This window comes from Eleutherodactylus coqui, chromosome 2 (assembly GCF_035609145.1).
Source record: "Eleutherodactylus coqui strain aEleCoq1 chromosome 2, aEleCoq1.hap1, whole genome shotgun sequence".
NCBI classification, from domain to species: Eukaryota; Metazoa; Chordata; class Amphibia; order Anura; family Eleutherodactylidae; genus Eleutherodactylus; species Eleutherodactylus coqui.
Window position 1 is genome coordinate 229,185,898 of NC_089838.1, and position 25,549 is coordinate 229,211,446.

At 41.3% G+C, this 25,549-nt stretch overlaps 1 protein-coding gene across 1 annotated transcript in view; it reads left to right on the top strand.

Annotated features, from left to right (window-relative positions):
- The first annotated feature begins 2,564 nt into the window (after nucleotides 1-2,564).
- ONECUT1 (one cut homeobox 1) overlaps nucleotides 2,565-25,549 on the top strand; it is a 48,092-nt gene continuing 25,107 nt past the window's right edge. Inside the window, exon 1 of the mRNA XM_066589969.1 lies at nucleotides 2,565-3,648. Within this exon, the coding sequence (XP_066446066.1) occupies nucleotides 2,565-3,648 (1,084 nt within the window). The remainder of the gene's footprint in view (nucleotides 3,649-25,549) is intronic.

Sequence of the window (25,549 nt, forward strand, 5' to 3'; positions counted from 1 at the left end):
ATGGATGCACTACACAATGGTATGGCGCAAGGGCCTATGGGGGCCCCAGAACATGGATTTCAATTTTGTGTTGTAGTCTCTGTATGAGATAGAAAGTTAGCCCCAATTGCAAAGTTTAAGAGTGGGAAGTGATCCACGTTTTGCATCTCTATATGTCCCATGAGAACACTGCTATGACTGAAGTAAGGAAAGCATACTCAAAACGGCCTCCTTCTGCAATGATCCATGCATGGAGTCATTATTGGACCTGTATTAATTCCAGGGGTCCCAACACAGATGGGTATCTGAATCACCTGCAGACAACAGAGGTTGACTTCCTGGATAATCTGCCCCTATTGTAATTGTAGCAAAAGTAGGCCACTAAGGCTAGGGTCACACAGGGCGGATTTGCCGCGGTTTTGCCACAGCAGATCCGCCCGCGGCCGCTAATCCCGGGATTAGCCAGCCATGTGGATGAGATTTCTCAGAAATCTCGTCCACACGGGACGGCTAATCCGCTGCGGTAAATCCGGTTGAAACCGCGGCTGCGGCGGCCGCAGCCACGGTTTCAAAAGAAGCAGCATGTCCATTCTTTTTTTCATTCCGCTGCGGCCGCGCTCTCCTCTATGGGAGCGCCGGCCGCAGCGAAAGAGCGAGCGGCCGGGCCGCTTCAAAGCCACCGCGGCTTAAACCGCGGCGGTTCTCCCGGCGGAAATCTCGCGGTTTTTGCTGCGGCCAAACCGCGAGATTTCCGACGAAAATCCGCCCCGTGTGAACCCAGCCTTACAGTATGCTTTCCTTACTTTAGGCCTTATGCACACAGCATGTTCAAATTCCACATGCGGATTTCCACTGCGGATGATCTGCGAGTCATTGCGGAAAGTAAATTAAAATGCTTGCGGGTGATTGCAATTTCAATGGTTTTTCCATGTGGATGTACACAGATGCACAGCGGATCGTCCACACGGAAAAAAAATCAGAATCCATGCTAAAATGGAGCATGCTGCAATATATTTTCTGCTCGCAGAATCCGCAAATCAAAGCCGCATATGTATGTGGAGATAAGGACGCTCCATGCTTTCCTATGGGCAACTTGAACAGCGGGTCTCCCGTGCAGGAGCCGATCGCGGATTCCGCAATTCAAATCCACCCGTGTACATGAGTCCTTAGTCATAGCATTAGTCCCACAGGACTTAGAGAGTTGCGGAAAGCAGATTTCTGTTTCTTACATGCTACTATTCAACTTTACAACTGGGTTTTACTCTCTGTCACAATATAATATTGAAATCCATGTTGTGGAGCCCCCAGGGGCCCATGCACCATACCATACCGTAGCACATCCATGCCTTCCTATTCAAGTACGCCATTGTTATTTCTACATAGGACACCAGTACTGAGATATAGTGCTGGATAATTCTTTTTGACTACACCCTGTATACACTTGTGTACAAAACCTGGTTTACATTGGTTACATTTACATGCTTATGTAGAACATTGTGCTATATGCACAAAGATGATTCTCAGGTGCAACTTGCATCGGACAGCCCACGGACACCTAATCCATGTGCTGCCTGATGTACGAGACACCGCACATTTGCATGTACTATTCTCAGCTGAGAATCAGACAGGAATAAGACCTGCCGCCATTTATTTTTACTCACCCCAGTAAAGAAAAGCCCATGTGAATACACCCATTTGACTGGGTTCTATTTCTGTCTGATTTTAGGACCAAAAAATAGATCCGAAATTAGATGAAAAAATCATTGTTATGCATATAGCCTTACAGCGGCCACAAAATTAAAATCCATATTCTGGGGCCCCTTGGGGCCCAAGTGCCATACCATCCTATAGCGCTTCCATGCTTCCCTATTCAAATACGCTATTGTTATTTCTGTATAGGACACCAGCATTGAGATATAGTGCTGGATCAGTCTTTTTGACTACACCCTGTATATATGAAAGATAGATTGTGGAACTACAAGTCCAAGCAGCTTTTGCAATATGCAATAACCAAGGGTTAATATTTCTCATAGCAATTGGGGTTCTGAAAGATACACCCCAGATATAATACTAATTGCTATAAAAGTGAAGCTTTTCACACAGAGCTGGGGACATATGGGATAAGGAAGTATCCATTGGGGTAGATATTTTCTAGATTTCCTACTGCCTGGCATGGCTGCTTCCAGGGAACAATAGACTGCATTATCTAGAGCCATAAAGAATACACATGCTCATAGCTCTGGCTGGGATCTGGCATGTACATGGTAAATAGAAGCCTTATTATAGGGGGAGTGATGTGACAGGAGCCAGGCTGAGTGCGCCTGCGCGGTGCGGCTCGCCAGCTGCAGGGGCAGCAGCTCAGTGACTACACATTGATCAGTGAGGGACATGGCAGGAGATGGCGAGGGGACCGAGCAGCCTGCAATCACTGCCCTGGTAGCGGGGCCTTAGCCGCGTCCTAACCCTAAGTAGAGTGCGTCTAATGGTAATAAGCGGAGCGCAGGACAAGTTCCATGTGAAGCCTCCCGGGACGTGTCCCCCACACGCCACATACATGTGCTGTCCACACGCCTGCACGCCTCATCATGAACGCTCAGCTGACCATGGACAATATCGTCGATCTGCACGGGGTGAGCCATGATCCGGTAGCGGCCACGGCTGATCTCATGAACGGCAGCCCCCACCACAGAGGATCGGTGACACACCGCAGCAACCACCTGGCGGCTCATCCCCGATCCATGGGCATGGCTTCCATCCTGGACGGAGGAGAATACCACCATCACCACCACAGACCCCCGGAGCATGCCTTAACGGGGGCCCTGCACCCCACCATGACCATGGCGTGTGACACCCCACCGGGCATGAGTATGAGCAGCACCTACACCACCCTCACCCCTCTGCAACCCCTGCCACCCATCTCCACCGTGTCGGACAAGTTCCCCCATCACCACCACCACCACCACCACCATCACCCCCACCAGCGGATACCGGGCAATGTCAGCGGCAGCTTCACCCTCATGAGGGATGACAGGGGTCTGGCTCCCATGAACAATCTGTACACCCCCTACCACAAGGAGGTCACCGGGATGGGGCAAAGCTTGTCCCCGCTCTCCGGGTCAGGTCTTGGCAGCATCCACAATGCCCAGCAAGGCTTGCCTCACTACGCTCACCCCAGTGCCACCATGCCCACTGAGAAAATGCTCACCCCCAATGGCTTTGAAGCCCATCACCCTGCCATGTTGACAAGGCATGGAGAACAACATCTCACCCCGCAATCGGCTGGCATGGTGCCTATCAACGGGATCCCTCATCATCCTCATGCCCATTTAAATGCCCAGACTCACGGGCAAATCCTGGGCTCCAGCAGGGAGCAAAACCCTTCATCTGTGACTGGATCACAAGTCAACAACGGAAGTAATTCAGGGCAAATGGAAGAAATCAATACCAAAGAAGTAGCTCAGAGAATCACTACCGAGCTGAAGCGGTACAGCATCCCCCAGGCGATCTTTGCTCAGAGGGTTCTGTGCCGTTCACAAGGGACCCTCTCAGATCTGCTGAGGAACCCCAAACCTTGGAGCAAACTCAAATCCGGCCGGGAGACCTTCCGTAGGATGTGGAAGTGGCTCCAGGAGCCTGAATTCCAGAGGATGTCAGCTCTCAGGCTAGCAGGTGAGCCCCCTCCCCATATGTAGCCCTTCTTCTATTGTACTCTCAAGGGTTTGGGACCTGATTCTTCCACCTTCACTGCTGCACTTGTGTGCTTTCTTGCACAATACTATTAGTGTCCTATACTCTTATACTGGTATGTGGGTCCAAATAGTTTCATCCACCCTGTATCTTTTGTGTGTATGCTTGTCATCTCCTGCCATTGCTGTCCCTCTAGATCCTGCATTCTTCACCACCTCTATCCAGCCTGTCATTGTCACCCTGATCATGTCACCCAGCCATGTCTACCACTATACAATAGGGTCGTCAGTCCCAGTGCAGGACTTCGCCGTGCCTGAGAATTACCCGTGTGCACTATTATTTTATAGAATTCTAATACTATAAATGTATATTATTAAATATATAATTTGTATCATCTATCTATCTATCTATCTATCTATCTATCTATCTATCTATCTATCTATCTAATAACTATAATATTATACAGAATTTATAGAATATTGTGAAAATAGGAGACTGAAGAAGATCCCACTCTTTCTGTATCTCTCACCCATTGTCTTTGCCAAACAATTAATATCGATTGATTGATTGATTCCTATCTGCTAATCATAAATCAATACTTGCAGAGACGTTTATACTTACTGAGCCACTGCAAGTACCAGCATGTAAATAGACTTAGAATAAGACTGTATCAGAATTCCAGGGGTGAATATAATCTGAGAATTTAGTCATTCTGTCTGTCATTATGGGTGATGTCTGTACCTGTGAGCTTGATGTACACTCCAATATAGTGATGGAAGGTGATTGTATTGGTGACTGTCGGGGAGCTTTTGTCTTTGTTTCAGCAGGTACAGCACTGTTCTTCTGTAAAGTGCACCCACTTTTTAATTGTCGGTCCAGTGCAGAGGACGTAGGGAAGCCTTGGATCCTATGGATTATTACTTTATTACCTTCTTACTGTCCAGTATTAATATTACTGAACTTTGTAGAGTTCTGATGCACTCACTATTATTATTAGAAGTGGTAGAAGTAATACTATTATTATTAGGAGTACTGTTACTATTCCTTCTATCACTACTACTACTACTAATACTATAGTGTCTGTGTAGCATGCCTGAAGCCTAATCTCTGCACCCTGCAGATTTGTGCAATAAGTGATTCCCGGAGTTTAATAGAAAGCAGAGTCTTATTTGAGGGATTAATTAACTGGCAGCTCTTCATTAATCCGTCCCTGGAGAATGGCAGGCAGTCAGTGTGAGGTGCTGTCACTAGCAGAGATCTGCTGCACAGACGGCACTGGAAGGAGTAGACCCCTGCAGGACACGTTATGTGATATGGAGTGTATGTGTATGCTCTACACCCTCTATTGTCATCTTTTGTAGGCTTCTTGTATTTCTTATATTGCTATACAGCATGCTTACAGGACACAGAAATAGTTGCAGGGGTGTACTGTTGTGTATGATATATAGATTATTTCAGCTACGATCATTACACTGCTTCACGATGCCAGAATGCAGCCTGTACAATTACAGCAGTCATACCTACCTGTAAGGACACATATACGCAGATGCAGATATTTTTACTCTATTCTCTTCCTTTCATATTTGGTTAATTGGGATAAAAACAATGTCTATAAGTGAACCCGGAATACTTGGAAACGCTCCCCGGTGATCCTCGTGAAAGCAGCGATTGATAAGCGAAGTTCTCTTCGATTTACAGTGTATTTTTACGACAATTTGGTGGAACAGAATCTCCATTTATTTACATGGATCAATAGCGGAAACAAGCGCCTGAATTAGAATGTAGGATCCCCTTCTTGGCGTTATCTGGGCATTAATCTGCCAATCTACAGTGCTTGCTGGAGAGTGCTGCTCACTTGCTGCATACAAATGAATTGTAATATACATACAGTATATATATATATATATATATATATATATATATATATATATATATATATATATATATATATATATACACACACAAATATTCCCATTCAAATAGATAGTGAAATAGACATTTGATAAATGAGCGGCATGTGTGCTTTTTAGTTAGAATTTACATATTTTCTCCTGCAGGATCGGTTGGTTCTAATACAGTAAGGTCGATAAGGTATATACATAAAATGAATATGCATATATATAGATAGAAAGTAACATTGTTTAGCACCAAAAGTTTTAAATGCACTCATGCACACAATTATATTTACTAATAATCATGATAGCTTGCATTATATATTTATATATATTTACACACACATATATGTATATATATATATATATATATATATAAATATATATAATACAATTTGCAGATACACAGCTATCATTATTATTAGTGAATATAGTTGTGTATATGTGTACATATAAAACTTTTGGTGTAAAACAATGTTATTTCAGTTTCATTTTGTTTCTTTCGTTTATGCAAAAAACATCTATTTGCATGAGTAAAAAAACAATATACTGGACAATGATTGATAAAAGGCTTCATATTTCTTGAAGACAGTGTACATATAAAACCAAATGTAATAATATCTACAAAATATATAATAAACAGTCTATTAATAATAAACAATTTATTATTGTTTTATGCTGTAATATTTTATATCTTTTTTGTAAACTTTTTTTTTACATTTCACTCATTTAATTGTTACTGAATTGATTTCATTTTTGGTTGCTGATAATTAGATTTTTTTTGTATTTTTGTTTTCTTTTACTTTTCTGACTGTATGTTAGAGCCCAGCCCTACCTTTAAGTATGACTGAAAATTCAGGAACTCACAATAAGCAGCTTTTTAAACGAATAAACAGTACATGATTGAATAGCATTTTTCCTTTCTGGATGTTTATTTTTTACATCTCAGTGTTATATAGTACCTTGTACACACCTGTCTCTGAAGATGTTATGTGTGCTGCAGGAGTCTTTTTGTGCTTCTCTGACATCTCTACAGATGAATGCAGCACGGTGGATAGGCTAAGTGCAAGTTCTGAAGAATACCAGTGCATATGTTTTACTTTAGTGGTGTCAACCTACCCTGAGACCAGTATGTCATTTTACATTTGTTTCTGGGCCTCAGTTTAGATTGAAATGATTTTCTGCCATAATAGGCCTCTGTTGGTGTCCAGAGCTTGCTTGTGTTTGCTGATTCAATCCATGTTATTCCACACACTTGGGGCTTACTCTCATTTTTCACAATAGGAATCAAACACATTCAGTTTAAGCGTTTTCTTTACACTCAATTGGATTTACTTTTGTGGTTTAATGTAGGCCTAACTCTTTCTAGGACTGGACACATTTACAGATCAATATAAGATCATGGTTCCAGAATCACTGGGTATTCAGCCATATTTCACAAATTATTGTGTAGCAGAACCCCTTTGTCAATTATAATTACCTACTTAATACGCAGTTAATATTTCAACAAAGTAACATATTTCTAGAAAAAATGTGTCAAAATAAACTTCCCTATAGTCTCCATTTATACTAGTAAATGTAAACAAAAAATGAGTCAACTTTTTTCATATAATGGAAAGTTTTATAATCCTGAAATAATAATAGCAGAAAATTCACATTTTACTCTTTATTATCTTTATTAGAATTGTATTTACAACAAAAAACTTTTCATGAGCCCTGGTACAAAAGCTACGTCAAACTATATTACCAGTAGTGCAAGGGAATTCTCTCATGAAGTTTTTGTAGGTTGACAGTCACAGCCACTTCCAGTCAACTTTTTTTCCTATTTATAATTGTTTATAAAAAGTAAATGAAAGTGAGGACTTTGATATTTGATATTAATCTGTGAATTGTTTGGGGCCTTGTGTCTCTTAAAAGTAATAGAACATAAAGTAAACTTCAGTAATCACTACAGAACAATGCGTTTCTATGGAGCCAGGAGATTTCATAGATTATTTATCCTTAATTAATTAACAAATAGTTCTACAGTAGCACATTGAGTGTCAATAACTCAATTAATTTACTTCTAGTTATACAGTACAGCTCCAGCTTAAGGGACTGAGACTTGTACACAATCAGATAAGTACTGTTTAGTATCAAAGGGCATAAGTGCAGCCATCAGAGGCTTCTGTATTTACCATATGAACGGTGTCTCTGAACAGTACAGAACGTCCAAAGTTTAGTACTAATTTTTTAACAATATATACAGTAAATGACAGTATATGATATAGTGAAGTATGGTAATACCCTCTTTGCTTAAAGTAGATACAAATATATCAATATTTTTACTTCTGAACAGCTACATTTTAGTAATGCCTTCTTCCATCATTTCTAGACTGAAGAGATTCAAGTAAATAGTTATGCAAAGGTTTCAAATACTTTTTCCTGACATTCATTTAATGGTTGTTGTGACACACTTTAAAGCTCACATATTGTTCAAACTTCAAGGGTAGAAGTCATGGATGCCCAGAATACCTAGAGTCATTTATACCAAGACCATTGTATGGTTATATACATATATAATATGTAGTATGGTATGTATTTGTGTATAGGTTCTGCAGATTCTTGTTTGCTTGTTATGATAACTGATTACTCTTAGTTTTCAATGGACATAGCAATATATCTTCTAAGTAAGTAGTAAGCTCTCGTGTTCTTCACCTTCCATTAATGAATTGAATTATCCCTACAATACAATTACTTCTGATCTGATTGGGACAGATGGGCCTCAGTCATGACATATGTATTCTGATCATTACAACCCTTTGAAAGGAGTAACATTGAATTCTGTTTGATCTTCCTGTACACCTGTTGTCACCCTGCGAGGAAACATCATATAAACATGATATTAGGTAGTTTTAAATACCCCTTGACTGCACCATAGTAATTAACCAATCCACCATCTCCAACTCGCATTGATAAGGCTTTTGTTATCTTGGTTGGTAAAACAAAGATACCTATTCTAGAATTAGGCAATATATAGGAAGCCAAACATCTAACGCTTTACACATTGATCATTATTCATTTGTATCTCTACAATGGTTTTAACTTATTTAAGGCCCTGAAACAATACCAGGATAAGAAGAAAAGCTGTATGTGGTCATCTATAATACATGGCACCATAATAAATGCAGGCAATGTTATGCTGCTTGTGTTTAGAGAATTGTTATCAAGCTACAAGTCATAATGAGGGATGTCATACCCTTAGATGTGGAGCAGAAATTTTTAGCAGCAGTAACAATAAAAATCTGATCTCAGTGCTATGCTGTAATTGCTCTACCATAAAACCAGAGTACTCAGATTTAAGTATACTCCTATTAATGTAAAATACAATATATAGGGCTTTGGTAAGAAATAATTTCTTATATTTGGAGTATTAAAATAAACAATTTCACATCTCATAGGCTCTTTACATAGCTACAGAATCCTAACAGCTGGCCACATTGTGGATTTTTATTATTACTTTTAATCATAGAGTTATTAATTTGTCTTGTTAGGCAACAGTAGCCTCTAAAAGTTTAAAATTAGTTCTGCTTGTTTGTAACAAAATTAGTTCTACATGTTTGTAACAAAAAATGACCAAAATGTGCATTTTTCTTTAAATGTCATTAATTTGTGAAAGCAGGTACTATCCTAAACTACAGGATGGCCTCCTTCACACATGGTAAACTGGCCTGGAATGGCACAGCTACATGTCATACTTTGCTGTGGTATTTATTCCAGTTTTGCATTACAACTTTACATGCACTTATTCCTCAATATAGTCCATATAGTAAGCTATGCAGAAACAATCAGACTGTGGGCTGGAGATGCAGAGTCTATATTCTTGACCATCAAATCTACTGATGTGTATGGACGCTCCAATTTCCTGGTCACTAAAGTTCTTGGGTAACTGGCAGCTATGAAGAGTAATTTGTTCACCCTTCTTACACCAAACAATGATGTCGAATCCAATAGTAACTTTCTTTATGTTCTACTTAGATTTCTCAGAGAGAAAATAATAAATGTCACTATAAGCTGCATCTTATTACTTGTTGCAGTGATTCTCTTGGTTTAACAAAATTACAAAGTAAGGCCGGGTTCACACTAGCGTATCACACAGCGTGCGGCATGCAGCCAGTATGCATTGATATTGCGTACAGGTTAGAGGTCACCCATCGTCATGTACTATCCTGGCGTGTATGTACCGTAATACGTGCCAAGATAGAACATGCTCTGATTTTTCAAAACCTGCAGGCGTAATATGAAATTACCCAACACTCGTGTGAGACAGCCCTAAAGTATTACTATTTATTGCCACATGTATTGATTGCACCATGATCTTAAAGTTGGATATATATAGTTTGGAGAGACATTCTGCACTTTACTGTGTCACAGCCAATGGCAACAAAAAGGAAAAGATCGTACAATCATGTTGGACGAACTGCAGAAACTCCTTATGCAATATTAAATAGTTAAAACAGGGAAGCAATCAACCAGCAAATGAGGCAGCACCCATTTGTCAGCTGATCAGATCTTTTTTGGTGCTACAAAAATGATCATTGTGGGAAGCACATCTCCCTGTGTAAACGGGGAATGTGCTGCCGAAAATGATAAAAATGTATGGGGAATGAATGAGCATAGCAACGTTCAGACATTCCCCATTCAGTATGAATTAGGCCATATAAAGGCCATTTTAAATAGCGCCAATCTCATCTATTGGTGCTTGTGATGTGGCTCAGACTGAGAGATGTAACAGAACGTCGAGGGCACCTTCACACAAGTGTATTTGCACACGTCTTTGCATGTGTAAAATGTATGTGTAAAGTACACAGAGAATAGAACCCATTGATTTTTCATTTCCTTTTTGCGGTTGCATTTATCACACATGCAAAAAAATAGGACCTGCTCTGGTTTTGTATGCATTTGCGCACCAAGAGGCCCCATAGACGTCTATGGAAGTGCGCATAAATGCGCAATATGATGTTCAATTCAGTGAAAAAAAGAACACATCAAGAACTCATTAAGCTAAATAGCCACTTAAATCAGGGCATGATCGTTTGCTGCTCACAAATGAACATGCCCTGATGCGCAAAAAGTACAGTAAAATACGCTGATACGCACCCAAAAATGCCTTGTACATAGCACAAATACATTGCACTAAGGCGTGCGCAAAAATGTATGCGCTTGTGTGAAGGAGCACTTAGGCTAGATTCCTTTTTCACTGGAGATCCCACATAGTTTCTCTCTGGCTGGTACACAAAAGTTAGAGGGAGATTGATGCCAGAACTGCTCCCATTGATTTCAATGGAAAGATGTCTATCTTTCGATGCATCAGTTGTAATGCTAGATGATTCGTCTTGTGGACAGAAAATTGCAGCATCCGAAGCCTTCAACAAAACAAGAATACTGTTTCATTATTTAATGCACATGGCACTTTGATCCATGGTGTTCCCCATCCTAACGTGCACACATGGTAGCATGTCTAAAGTTCTACCTTATCAGTAACTAGTAAATCTGTGCAGTTAAATGAAAATTATTGGTGAGGTTGGGGTGGGGGTGGGGGTGGAGTGCTGCCTCAATGGTTGCCTTACATTATACAGTGAATATAACAACTTGTTATATTAAGTGATCACAGTCAAAGACAAGTCTCATTACAACACTAATTGCAAGGTGTGACTGTGCAGAAATCTTTCCTGCATGAATCATACTCCGGCAGAGGTAAATGAGAATAGTTATGCAACAGTTGTTTGCGACTATCATGTGACTCTTGTAAGTTCCACCAAAGTTTCTATAAAATGCAACTTCTATATGTCTTTGACTTGCACACTCATTGAGTTGCACACAAAAACACATTCCTGTGTTGTGTGTCGCACCGGATGCACAAGTGAAGTCATTGTGGCATCCCATAACATTGGAGAGTTATACACTATTCAGGGTCCAGGTAAACTGTTACCTATGTAATAGACAAAGGCAGTTCTTATAGCGGGGACAACTAACATTCTTCTCTTTCTGGATATGTTTTTTTTTTTTTTTTAAGGGAAAACCTTCTTTAACTTTATAGAACTTGTATAAAATCTTTATTCACTGAGGATATGGAAGATCGCTCATCACTTATGGTTTCATCTTCAGTCATCTTAAAACTTCTGAGTGTTATGAGTCATGTATATGAGATGACATTGAAGAGCACCTCACTGAGATCATTACCGTAGCTATATTCCATATATCAGATTATCTCATAGTCATCTATATTATTCTACCCATTTACCAAGCATCCTGCATTGTATTCGCCTATAGATAAACTGGCATCCAACAATTACTGATTACCCATAATATAGTTCACAAGTTCAAACGGACAATAAAGGAAATATGAAAATGTAGTCTAGAGATTATCAGTTCTCAGTATGAAATTCATTGTTTTTCTGTCTTCAAGATAATTGTATTATTTTATTAATATCTCTAATTTAAATGTCAATACTCGCTTCATATCTCTCAGAAACAATTATACAACTGGAATAACACACAGTAATATTTATAAAGTAAAACAATAGCAAATCTGAAGGTCCTTCTGATTGACTTCACATCATACATATTTGTTTCTATCACAAACTGCTAATTATTGGCAAATTACTGTACCAATTTATGTAGACAACTTGGGTTTATTACTACATGCTCAAAAGTATATGGACACCACATCTAGTGACTGGGCTGCCACTATTTAAACCCATGTGCACCCAAGAACATAAACACATAGACCTGCCTTCTCCATCGACAAGTATTAAATGAGTTGGTGGTCACAAAAGCTCACAACATCGGATTGTTGGGTGTTAAAGAATATGGCACATAAAATTAATTGACCTTAACACCAAAATGCCTCAAAGTCAGCACAAGCATATGATCACTGGATAATATCTCTATGGTCAACTAGTCACACACAAGTTAGATTCTTCCATGAGCATGTGAAAGTATTCCCTGTTGTGGTGTAAACTCCACCATTATTTTACATTTTATCATGAATCATTCTTCATCATTTCGAAATCTATTGACTCACTCAGGGTTTTGAGGGATAAAGATGTCCACTCTAAAATTTGTGGAGGACGACTATTGGTTTGGGGTTGTTTTTCAGGGTTTGAATTAAGTTCCAGCCTAGGAACATCTTAATGATATACCCTAAAATGATATTTTAGATAATGAGGCTGCTTCCAAGTCTGTGGAAAGGATATGGAGAACTTACTATGCAGTGAAGCCTCGTACGAATCTAGGCCCATCAAAAAGGGTTTACGAAGAGCATTGATAACCATAAAAGTTTAAGAATCATTTGAAATGGCAATCGCATGCCAGGCCTTATCATCCAAGCTCTCACGCTTGCTAATAATCTTGTGAAGCATGAAAGAAAATACAGGGTGAGCAGAGCTCTGTGCGGAAATATCAGGAAAGAGTCACAACCGTGTAGTGTACTATGAGGGCTGCTACTGACCTAGTGACATTACGCCAGACAGCTAAATGTGTCGAGGAGTGCAAAGCAGAGTACATGAAAAAACTAGGATTCTGACGCAAACCACAAGTAGAAGACCAAAGTGAAGATGATGACAACTTTATTTTTAACCAGCAAGTGTCATACGCTTTGAGGCACTATGCCTCTTTCTCAAACAGGTGGGCAGTAAAAGCCAGATGGTGAAGGGAATCCCTTAAAAGAAATCTGTCAGTTTGAACATGCTGTCCAATTTGCAGTGCAGGCAGCCTGTTATAGAGCAGGAGGAGCTGAGCAGATTGATATAGTTTTATGGGGAAAGATTCTGTATAACTTGTATTTTATTCATTTATATCCCTGCTCATTCTGAGCTGAACAGTCCGATGGGCGGTCCAATCAGTGACAGCTATCTGTGTATGACTGTAGCTGTCAATCACTGATAGGACCGCCCACCGGACTGTTCAGCTCAGAATGTGCAAGTGTTTAAATGAATAAAACACAGGTTATACTGAATCTTTCCCCATAAATCTATATATCAATTTCCTCAGCAACGCCTGCTGTATAACACGCCACCTGCATTTTGGACAGCATATTTGAGCTGACAGATTCATTTTAAATATAATAGTATCAGTAAAAGCCAATGATACCACTTGTGGTATCTTCTCTTTACATTTGGCCCGTTGGCCACTAATGGTAACATTGCTTGGGCTAAGGAATTCCCTTCAGCATTTGGACTTCACTGTCCAGCTGTTTGAGAAGGAGGTATACCACTTCTAAATGAATGCGTCACATTCACTGGTTGAAAATAAAGTTGTCTTCACTTCACTTATTTCATCTTCAGTCTTCTACTTGCAGTTTATGCCAGAATCCTAGTATTTTCATGTACTCTATTAATAATCTTGTGTCTGAATGGGCCTAAATTTCACAAAAGACAACAAATAGACAAAGGTTATAAAAGGCCATTCTGGTGATTTTTAAAAATTCCTTATGTATCTATTCCCCCAGTATGTATATGTGAGCTAGTGTTACCTTGGTTAGTTATTTCTTTCTGTCTGAAGCTCCTTGACTCCTTGTCATGTGATCCCAGTTCTGGCCAGCTCAGATTTATTTGAGAGTTAGGGCTTCATTTTCACAGTCTGTGTGATGCTCTTGCATGCTACCACAGAAACTGCTTAGAGGTGGATAAAGAAGATCCTGTTACAGCTACTGATGATAATCACACGGTTGCTGTCACACAGGTGTAATAGAGGAGATCACAGCTCATCCTCCTGACTGTATGGCCGCCTGCACACGAGCGGGTCGGATCCGGCAGCGAGAATTCTCGCCGCGGGACCCGACCCGAGGGCCTGCAAGGACGAGCGCGTACTCACCCGCGCCTGGCGGCCCCAGCTCTTTCATGTGCCGGCTGCCGCGCAGCCGGCGCATGCGCAGACCGGAGCCGGCGGCCGGGTGAGTGCGTGCCCCGCACAAAAATAGGACATGCCGCGGTTTGTTTGCCGCGCGAGATTTCGCGCGGCCAAACCGCGGCCGTCTGCATAGGAGTGCGTATTGTAATGCACTCCTATGCAAACTTTCAGTGGTGGAAATCCCGCGGGAAATCCCGCGGCGGGATTTCCGCCCGTGTGCAGGCGGCCTATATGTATGATCTGTAGACTATAGAAGGTAATAATAATTAAACTGCCCCCCCTGCAGGCAAAGATTGTATAGCCTTAACTAATGCATCATTGCATTAATTTAAAGGTAAATTAAAAAATCTCACCATCAAGATGGTGTTTGATAAGGTGGCTGCATGACATGAAAAAGACTAGAACATATAGAAGAGACCTGCTGGGTGTGACAGGTAATCAGATGAGGGGGCAAGCAGAGTGGCTCTTTAAAGTGTACCACACAGCAAACCAAAACTCCGCATTCCTTCATTCTAGTAGATGAATGGAAGATCATCCCAGGTAGTGCCATTTGAATACAGAAGTATGTAGGTAGATTTTGGCATTTATAGATGAAACCAATTAAAAACCATCTTTCTTACTAGATTTATTATTAGATTATTATTATTTATTATTATGAAGTACATCAGACTGGTTGTAAAATTTAAACCCTTTGGGAAACTGCAACAATCATTGCCATATGTAAAATGCCCACATGTATATGGGAGAGCTATGCTATGACTATGGGTCCTTTTACATGGGACAATTGTCGGGTGAGTCAGCCCAATGATTATCGCTTCTGGTGCTTCCACACAAGAGCAACAGTCATTCAGTGATTGGAGGCCTAGCATTCACAGTAAACAGGTAGTTGTCTATAGATGAACAACTGCCTGTTTATATAGGTGGATCATCGTTTGATTTTTATGTCTGCCTAAACTGAACGACGAATGATAAGTGAACACATTATTGCTGGCAGGGTTTACACTGAACAATTGTCTCCAGTTTCGCATGATCTAGCAATAAACTGAACAGTAGTCATTCCATGTTAAAGGATCCTAGGGACCATTCTGATTGGTCTGAAGCACATAAGAATCCAATATGTTGCAATAAAATGGGTTTTAAACTCTTTTCATTTATCAGCTGGAATCTACCTACATACATCTGTATTTAATTACCTAAATTCCACAGCCATCTTCCAAAATGCAGTGGCTTTGTTAGAATATGGAAAGATTTTACAGATGCAAACAGAAGACCAACTTCTTATTAATTACCTTGGTTTTTGAAGAAGACATTACTAGCACAAACTGCAGTCTAAGTTACAACTTCCAAACATTGCGCATGACATAAGCATATGTTAAACCAGGTTCTTATATATCAGCTGTGTACAACCAGTGTATTCACACCTGACCTGGATACAACTGATGCCATTTTGATGCACTTTTGCATCAGTCCGATGTCCAAGCTGGACAGAAAAGTGCTGCATGCTGTGTTTTTTTTATCCAGTTTACCGAGGCATCCGGCATCAAAACTGATGCACTGGATGTCTTGAACTGCCCCAATGAAAATTATGGGATCAGTTCTAGCATCAGTTTACCTCTGGCATTTCATTACTATGCTAGAGAGCCAGGTGTACAAGAACCTGGCCTGACAGTATATTGTACCAATCAAGACCAAATTCTCAGCTACTATGAAAATAAGTTCAAATATGTACCCCAAAATATATCAACCAATAAAAGCTCTTTACTCATTTACATATGTAGATCCATACTTGTTAGGCCTATTTAGAAATGGTCAACTATCTATGTTGTTTATGCTAATTTTGATACATACTGTTCAGTAAAACAATATTCAGAGTCCTTTCCATTATATACGAATGCTCGGTAGTCCGCTGTATGCAGTGAACCGCAGGTTTGTGGGCACAAAGTCAAGGAATGGGAGGAACTATAAACATACAATTAAATCTTGGAACTCAGCTCCCCTTCTACTATGCTTCCATTACTTTAGTTTATGGGACTCATCAGAGGTGACAGAGTCCCCTTAAGGGATTGCCACCCAATGTGCCAGCAAATGTGAGCTAAACCTTAAAGTTATTCTATGCTGTATAGTCTTGCTGACCCATATATTAATCTGAAGAATACATATACAGAGGTGCTATATGTAGAGAGCAGAAGTTCCAGGATAATACATGTTATTATAAAACACTGTACGCTTAGAAAATTATAGCATGATTTGTTTTTGAGTTGGTATTTTTTTCCAACTACTTCAACAGTTCAAAGAAGTAAAACTGTCGTCATCGTGAAAAGCTGAGGTGACTGCCATTTGTGCACATTAAGATAGGGGTTCCTGTAGAAATAAGAATGATCAGTGGAATCGCATTTGTCAGTGGCAGCATGGCGTTAAGATGACATCACACGGATGAACTCTGCCCTTATGATTAATACGTGTGTGGAGATATCGCAGTGAGTGACCCCTCGAAGGGTCACTGAACTATATCTGGTCATTAGCTCACTTTCAGTACTATGACTATACAACTCAATGTGACATTAGAGTTTCTTTGTTAATGAATAAACTAAGTGAATAGTAAGCTATTGTCTTTACACCATGAGAACGAACTTAATCAACTTAGCAAAGATAAGAGATGGCAGAGTTTTCCTTTTGCAAATAATGGCTAAAATATCAGTGGGATTAAAATAACATCATACCCACTGTCCTGTGGTATGGGGGATTCCTCTACATTACAAATTAAAATTCGGGAAATTCTGAGCCTGAAAATATGCTTTTGTTTAATTATGGTCAGTTAGTCGCAGTCATTAATGGCAGCAATTTCGTGGACATACTGTAAATTATTACTGTGATTAAGTAAGGATGTCTTAAGAGCCCATACACGGAGCGATGATCGCTCAAACGACAGTTTGAGTGACAGCTTTGAGTGATCATTTTGCATAAATTATTAAGCTGCTCAGCTACTTAATAGCTATTTAGCGTGCAAATGAAGCCTATAGGCCCATTTAGACACAGCGATAATCGCTCAAAAGATGTCGCTCAGGCGACTTTTGAGCGATCATCGTTGTGTCATTTACAGCGCAAGATGATCGCTCAAGATGAGTGATCACCTTGCACTGCCAGTGGAGGATGCAGAAGACAAGCGGGGTGTCCCCGCTTGTCTTCTGCATACAGCTGTTCCCCCGCTTCGAGCTCCCGGCTGTTATACAGCCGAGCGCTCGGAGCATAGGATTCAGAAGACAAGCGGGGTGTCCCTGCTTGTCTTCTGCATCCAGATGTTTTCTGCACGGAGTGCCCAGCTGTTATACAGCCAATGGAGAACAGAGCTCGACCGCTCTGTTTTTCATACTCAACCCGATAACAGGGAGCGGGATTCAGCTGAAACAATAGTATCAGCTGTATCCCGCTGTGAATCCCTGATAAGACTCATTGTCGTCTTTCAGCACGCTAAAAGACGACGATGAGCGATGGCATAACGAAAACTGCACGATGTCAGTGCAGTTACACACAACGATTATCGCTCAAAAGATGGCTTTTGAGTGAATTTTGAGCGATAATCGTTGTGTTTAAATGGGTCTTTAGTAGAGATGAGCGAACCTACTCGTTGCGAGTAATTACTCGATCGAGCACCGCGATTTTCGAGTACTTCCGTACTCGGGTGAAAAGATTCAGGGGGGCGCCGGGGGGCGGGGGGAGGCGTGGCAGAGCGGGGGGTAGCAGCGGGGAACAGGGGGGAGCCCTCTCTCTCTCCCTCTCCCCCCACTCCCCGCTGCAACCCCCCACTCACCCACGGCGCCCCCGAATCTTTTCGCCCGAGTACGGAAGTACTCGAAAATCGCGGCGCTCGGGCGAAAAAGGGGCGTGGCCGAGTAGGTTCGCTCATCTCTAGTCTTTAGCTGAAAGCAGTTTTTAGCCCAAGGGCACTTATTAGCTTTTAGTTCCTTTGTTCTCTAACAGGAAACAATGCTATCAGCACTACCCGTGGAGAACTGCTGAAAAGGCTGACCGATGATTTTTAGGTTGGCCTGAATTTAATGATCGGCTAGCAGTGCACAAAAAGTGCATGATGGCCGCACATTTAGACGCAATGATTATCGCTCAAATGATCGCTTTTAAGCCGTTTTTGAGCAATAATCGCTCCGTGTAAATGGGCCTTTAGCTGAAATCTTCTAGGTAGATGTTCATTAGTCAAGCATTGTCGAAAGTCTATGAATACTTATGTAAATTTTAAAGGTGCTAACTATGAGGTTTCACTCACACAAGTGTATTCACAGACCGAAACACTGCGTATTCCATATGTGTTGCTTTTTTTTGCATGTGAGCATTCCCTTTCTTCACGTACAAAAGGACATCTTACCCAAAATTAGAAATATCAGGAGCAACAAAGGGAAGATCGGCACTGCTGTAGAGAGAACCAGGCTTGTGAGATGAGATAATCCTTTTGTTGGGTTACGCGTTTCTGAGCCGGACCTGCTCTTTCATCAGGCCACTAATTGGCAATCATAGCTATTGAAATCAATGGGAATGATGCCTATTCTATTAACCTTCTGGCTCCTCAATGCAGTCAGGGAAAGAAAACGGACCAAAGGATCAGCTGATCGTCAGGAATCCCAAGCGTTAGATCGCCGTTGATCAACAGTAACAGCCCAGAATAACCCTTTAAGGGATTCTGAGTTAATAGAATGAGTTTTCTATTGAGAACCTACATCTATTACACCCCATTTGGACCCATAGTTTATAGTCCCATTTTCGTTATAACGATTAAAAGTGAGGGTTGGTTTTGTTTTTAAAGACAGACATTTTAACCTAACGGAAATCATTAGAAAATGGACATAGTGGCGGGCTTTTTAGTCATTGTATTATGTGTAGTGTTTGCATTGAACGAAAAATAAACGATAATTGAGCGATAGTTTGGTTGAGCACCAGGTAGGCATGTTAAAAACGAAGCTTTGTCCTCCCGTCAGCCAATCGCTGGGCCTGTAGCCTGTTGAATGTACGCCCCACCAAACGATTAAAAGCTCCCCTCAAATTGCTGAACGACTGAACGAATGTCATTTTAACCAAACAAGAAGCAAACAGACGAACAACGTTTTTTAGCTGACTGCCAGAGCAGAGATTATCTTTGGAGGACCCAGACATTATACCATACAAGGACGGCCCATTGATTTCAGTGGGAATTGTGTAATGTTTCATTTTCCCCTGTGGCGACTCTGTGGGGAAATTAAATACTTGCTGCCAGGTTGGCTAATAGATTACAGTTGATTGCTGGAGGGTCAGCTTATAATCAGGGAACACTTCTAACAAAAAAAGTGATAGTTTACAGTGGCCAACTTCTTTAAATGTGGCCTTTACATCCTAAATTCTTGATTCAGGTGGGTTTCTAGTCAATGCTAAGTAAAATTGGTGGAGCTATCCTCTACAAGACTAGTTGCTGTATTTTTCTGACTATAAGAGGCAGCTTTTAACAAGATAAAATTTAGCAGAAAAACATCTGTGCCTTATGGTCCAGAGGTAGGGGAGTCTGATAGATCCAGATACCCCTGACCGTTGCCTTGATAATCTAGCAGTGTGTTGATGGATCATTGGGAGAACTCTGCAGCCGTACATATCGTGGATGCTCGATCAGTCCCCTCCAGCAGATACCACTAGAGATCACTCACATATCTTCCCCCGGGGTGCAGGTCCTCCTCCGTACACATAGGGACAGACAACAAAGATCAAAGATCTTACTGTAGCAGCAGGATCATAGATGATGTCCTTACCATGTGACCAGGAACTTTGTGAACAGTTAGCAGCTAATGTTAAAGAAATCAGTCTTTAAATGCCAGTTGCAGATGTGTGTGTGCATGCAGTAGAGCTGTGTGTGTGAATGCAGCAGAGTTGTGTGTGTGCATGCATGTAGCAGAGCTGTATGTGTGAATGGATATGCTGCAAACTGTGTGTGTATGTCGCAAAGTTGTGTATCTTCAAGAGTTTTGTGTGTTGCACACATGTACAAAGTGCATGCAGCAGTGCTGTGTATGTGTATAATAGGAACTTATGTGCTTGCGCCATAGTTTGAAGGGACAGACTAGGCTTAATTGGAGCTTACTGTTCAGTGTTGACCCCCTTTTCTAAGTAATAAAAGAACACATAATCACCTGTCCTGTACCCTCGCAGCTCCAGTGCCACTTCTCCCATTCTCCTCTACTGGTCTGTTTACAAGCTGCAGTCAATCTGTATATAATGCACAGCTGAGACCTGTGACTGGCAGCAGCCGTCTGTGATGTTCCATATAAACACCGACTGCAGCTTGTAAAGAGTCCCTGCGGGAGAACGAGAGCTGTGGCGCTGGAGCTGCAGGAGGCCAGGATGGGTGAGTATATTTTCTTTTATTATTTTTTCCCAAGTTCTTGCTGGTTTAAGAAAACAACTCAGAAAATACCTTAAAATGTATTTAATTTAAATCTATATGTTCATTTTCTGAGTTCAGTAGAACATTGTTGACGATCAATGATTTCCAGGACTTCACTTCTGGAGACACACAAGTGTTCTTGAATAAATTTCTTAAGCCTTGGTTCTGGTTTGGAAGAATCGTTTTTAAGCTGATTCTCTGTGACCTCAAGACAAAGTCCCAATGACCTGTCATTAAATACCACTGAAGTCAAGGTCATAATTTGAAGATAATCTTCCCATTGTTGCCAATTGAATAAAATTAGTCAATTCTATTATATATTTTCTTGTTAGGGGTCTCCCTTGTTACCTGAACAACTTCCATTAGTAAAAAGAGCAATTTGGGTGATAAGAGTCTATGAGGGATCTGTTTTCTAAGGGACTTTTCACATAGTTGGAATATTTACGTAGCAGCACCGTAGAATTTGCAAATGTGCGGCAAATTCCACTCCAAAATCCACATGCGTACAGATTGGAAAATGACTGAATTCTTCGTACCATAGCAAGTGAGTTTGAATAAAACAGCGGTATGATGGGTCCTGCCCTATGTTTCTCGTACATAGTATTAATAGTACGAGCGAGAATACCATTAATGAAAGCAAAACCATTGAAATCAATGGTTTCATTTCATTCCGTTATGCGGCTATAATTTTGACAGACGCATAACAAGACAACATCATGTCCAGCTTTTTAAGCTATACACAGCTATTCAGTTGCGTCCAATAATAAGGCAAAAATCGCGACCATCTGAAGCATTGGATTTCAATGTATTTATTAAGATGGCTGATTTTTAGCCGCGCAAATAAATTGCGGCAAGAAAAATAGCTGCGTCCAAAGATAGGTCTTGCCCTATCTTTGGCCGAGATACGCTGGAGGCTCCCATAGACTTCTATGGAAGCTGAATAAAAAGGGAGGGGAGGGAGTTTATCTGCGTCTAATGCTGGGAAAAGAAAACAACTGCCTCTATTTAAGTCATTCCGAGGATTTCTGCTGACCAAAGCAGCGTATTTTTTCTCCAATAAGCAGCAGCCACCCGCGTGAACGGCAGAAAATACGCAGCTAAAGATTGGGACTTGATCATGGCTATTCTTCATTCATGTGATTTTACAGGGCATACGGGCGATTGTAAAAATGCTTACGGTCGTGTAAAAGAGCCCTTAAGCTGCTGTTATGGAAATATTCAACAAACTCTGCAGGTCTATCTGAAGATTTCTAATGCAAACTTGCAGGCAGTTTTAAGCCATTTTCAATTGCGCATCAAAATCTTTAGGTAGTTCTGTGTATTTTGATGCAGAATTTACTGCATCTTGCGGTACATAATGTGAGCTAATACCCCCCCATGTGAAAGCACCCTAAGCCTGGGTTCACACATTTGCTGCGGTTTTGCCGCGGACTGCCGTTGCATATCTGCACTGCGGCAAAACCGCTGCATTTGCAGTGCAATGCAGCACAAATGAGTTTTGCAAAAAAGCTGTTCTCACAGGGAGGATTTTTTCCGCACAGCCGCAGTTCGGAAGTGCAACTGCGGAGCGGTTTTCAAAGACGCAGCATGTCCATTCTTCTGTCTTTCCCGCAGCGCTTTTTCATCCATAGACCTCTATGGACGCAGCAAAATCCGCACCAAAATCCGCGGCAAAAAGTAAAAACCGCTTGCGGACTTTTCTGCAAGAAAATCTGCAAGCCAAAATTAATCTTTGAAGTGGTTTTGCCGCAAAAGCATTTCTTCTGCGGCAAAACTGTAACGGAAAAACCGTGGCAAAACCGCAGCAAATCCGCCCTGTGTGAACCCAGCCTATGGGTCCTTATATATGTAATGATACATTTATAAAAGCCAGCTCCCATCAAGAATCAAGAGATTTTTAACATTCAAAAGACATCCATTTATATCTAATATCATCATGTCTGTTTTTCCCATAACTTTGATCACTTTTGAGATTGCTTGATTTTCCTCCCAGTCTCCCCTGCTAGCAGATACACAGGTGGATATAAAGCATGTCTGTACTAACTTAAAGAAATCAGTGATAGCATCTTAGCGCTGTATCAAGGAATATAGGGAATACTATAGCATTATAGCCTCCATTCAGCTGCTATGTAGCCCTCATAATAATATGCTGGCACTGGCGTAACTATAGGGGATGCAGAGGATGCAGTTGCACCCCGGCCAAGGAGCCTTAGGGGGCCCATAAGGCCTCTCTTCTCCATATAGGGAGCCCAGTACTATGAATAAAGCATTATAGTTGAGGTCTCTGTTACAGGTTTTGCATTGGGGCCCAGAAGCTTCACGTTACGCCTCTGTATGCTGGCTTTTATCATACATGTCTATCAGCAGGCTGTATAGACTCCATATTAAAGGGGTTGTCCCGCGGCAGCAAGTGGGTCTATACACTTCTGTATGGCCATATTAATGCACTTTGTAATGTACATTGTGCATTAATTATGAGCCATACAGAAGTAATCAAAAGTTTTATACTTACCTGCTTCGTTGCTGGCGTCCTCGTCTCCATGGTGCCAACTAATTTTCGGCCTCCGATGGCCAAATTAGCCGCGCTTGCGCAGTCCGGGTCTTCTGCTCTCTTCAATGCAGCCGCTCGTGCAGAATGCCGGCTCCGTGTAGCTCCGCCCCGTCACGTGCCGATTCCAGCCAATCAGGAGGCTGGAATCGGCAATGGACCGCACAGAAGAGCTGCGGTCCACGGAGGGAGCAGACCCCGGCGGCCATCTTCAGCAGGTGAGTATGAAGACGCCGGACCGCCGGGATTCAGGTAAGCACTCTCCGGTTTGTTTTTTTAACCCCTGCATCGGGGTTGTCTCGCGCCGAACAGGGGGGGGGGGGGGGTTAAAAAAAAGAAACAAACCCGTTTCGGCGCGGGACAACCCCTTTAAAGACATAAAACTGCCTGTAGCCTGCCTACATGCTGAAAATGCAACTGCAGGGAATCTGAATATTCCTGTATTTTATCATCTCAACAGGAATTATGTTATATTAAGCAGCTACAAACACCGCCTGACTCTTTATATAAGGGCATCAAGAAGTTGCTCATAAAGGGTTAAACAGCGGACCTTCTCAGTAACATTGAAAAGTAATTTCGTAATTTACTCATGAAGTTACTCCAAGATGTGGCTTCCCTTTTCATGAAGTACACATTGTTATAGGAGCAGAGGTAACATTGATAAATCTGCTGCAAGCTCATGAGGTCCTTCACCTCCAGACCCCCCACCCACCAAGGCCGATACTAAGAGGCGATGCATTCCGGCGCACAGTCTGTCAGCAAATAAACGCCAGCATTGCAGTAAAGGGTGGGAGGATAATGTACAATGGGTGCAATGACACTCAGGAACTAGTATCAGCTCCTCTATTTAACCAAACATATCCTAATGAGTCCAATATAATACCTTCACTTTTGGACTATATTGACTGGAAGGAAATCATTCGATTACATTAAAGAATATAAAATTAATTAGCGTTCACCCGCTACAATAGAAAACTATTTCCCCCTTTTCGTTGAATGCCTATGAAGTTTGCAGTGTCAAATATAGGTTGGCCGTGCTACATGAAGACATAACAGGGGACCTGAGGTGAGAAGAAGGTGGTCACCATGAATCTATTGTACACAGCACAAGAGGGACAGGATTGCTAATTATTCCAAGAATTTTGCTTCTGCTTGCAAGATTTCCTTACGTAGAAGAGAACATCGGTGATTCTGCGCACTTAATCCATGTTCGGTGGACACATATGATAATTCATGTTGTGAAATAACTATAAACAACGGTATCTATCATCGGAGCCCAGAGATGGTTTCCTTGACAACCTGGTTTCCCTTTGTACAGCAGACATCTAGCCCAGCGAGGACACAACTCCGCAGATTAACCCTTACACTGCCGTTAGGGTCTGCAACACAACGCTGAGCAGGGACCTGCGGGCCAAAGGTGATGGCTAAAACAAATGGCTGCTGCAGCCAGATTGGAAAGTATCCACATATGCTAGGGCTGGTGCAAAGGTCCTTTGGATTACTTGTGTGTTTACATACAAGTGCTTACTTGCCGCGGCGCAATGCAAACACATTTTTATTTCAAATTATAGTCTGATATTGGAAGGATAATTTATTATTCTGCCAATGACGGAAAAAGATCATGTTATAAGCAGCAATAATTACGGCAACAATGCACATCGGATGAAAAGGATTGCTTTACAAGAAATACTGTGGCTAGAAGCAAATGATGTACTTCAAGAGAAAACTGTAGCACATAAACCGGTCTATCAAATAATCTAACATCCCTACAATTATATGCACCCATCTATACAGTGTATATACCCCCCTGTTAAAATGCCAGGTTTTAGTCATGTTAAAAAACAGATGTATTTCTACCTTCAATGTGACCCGTTATCTGTACAATTCCATTGAAGACAACCTGAAAACTAAAATAATGTAGTTGCATACATATGGACACCATAGAAATAATACTTTGTTGATGTACCCTTTGACTTTATGACGACATTCAGTATTTTTGGGAAGGTGACTATCAGCATGGCACATTTTGACTTGGCAATCTTTGCCCACTCTACCTTGCAAAGGCACTCCAAATCTGTCAGATTACCAGGACATCTCATGTGTAGCGCCCTCTTCAGGTCACCCACAGATCTTCAA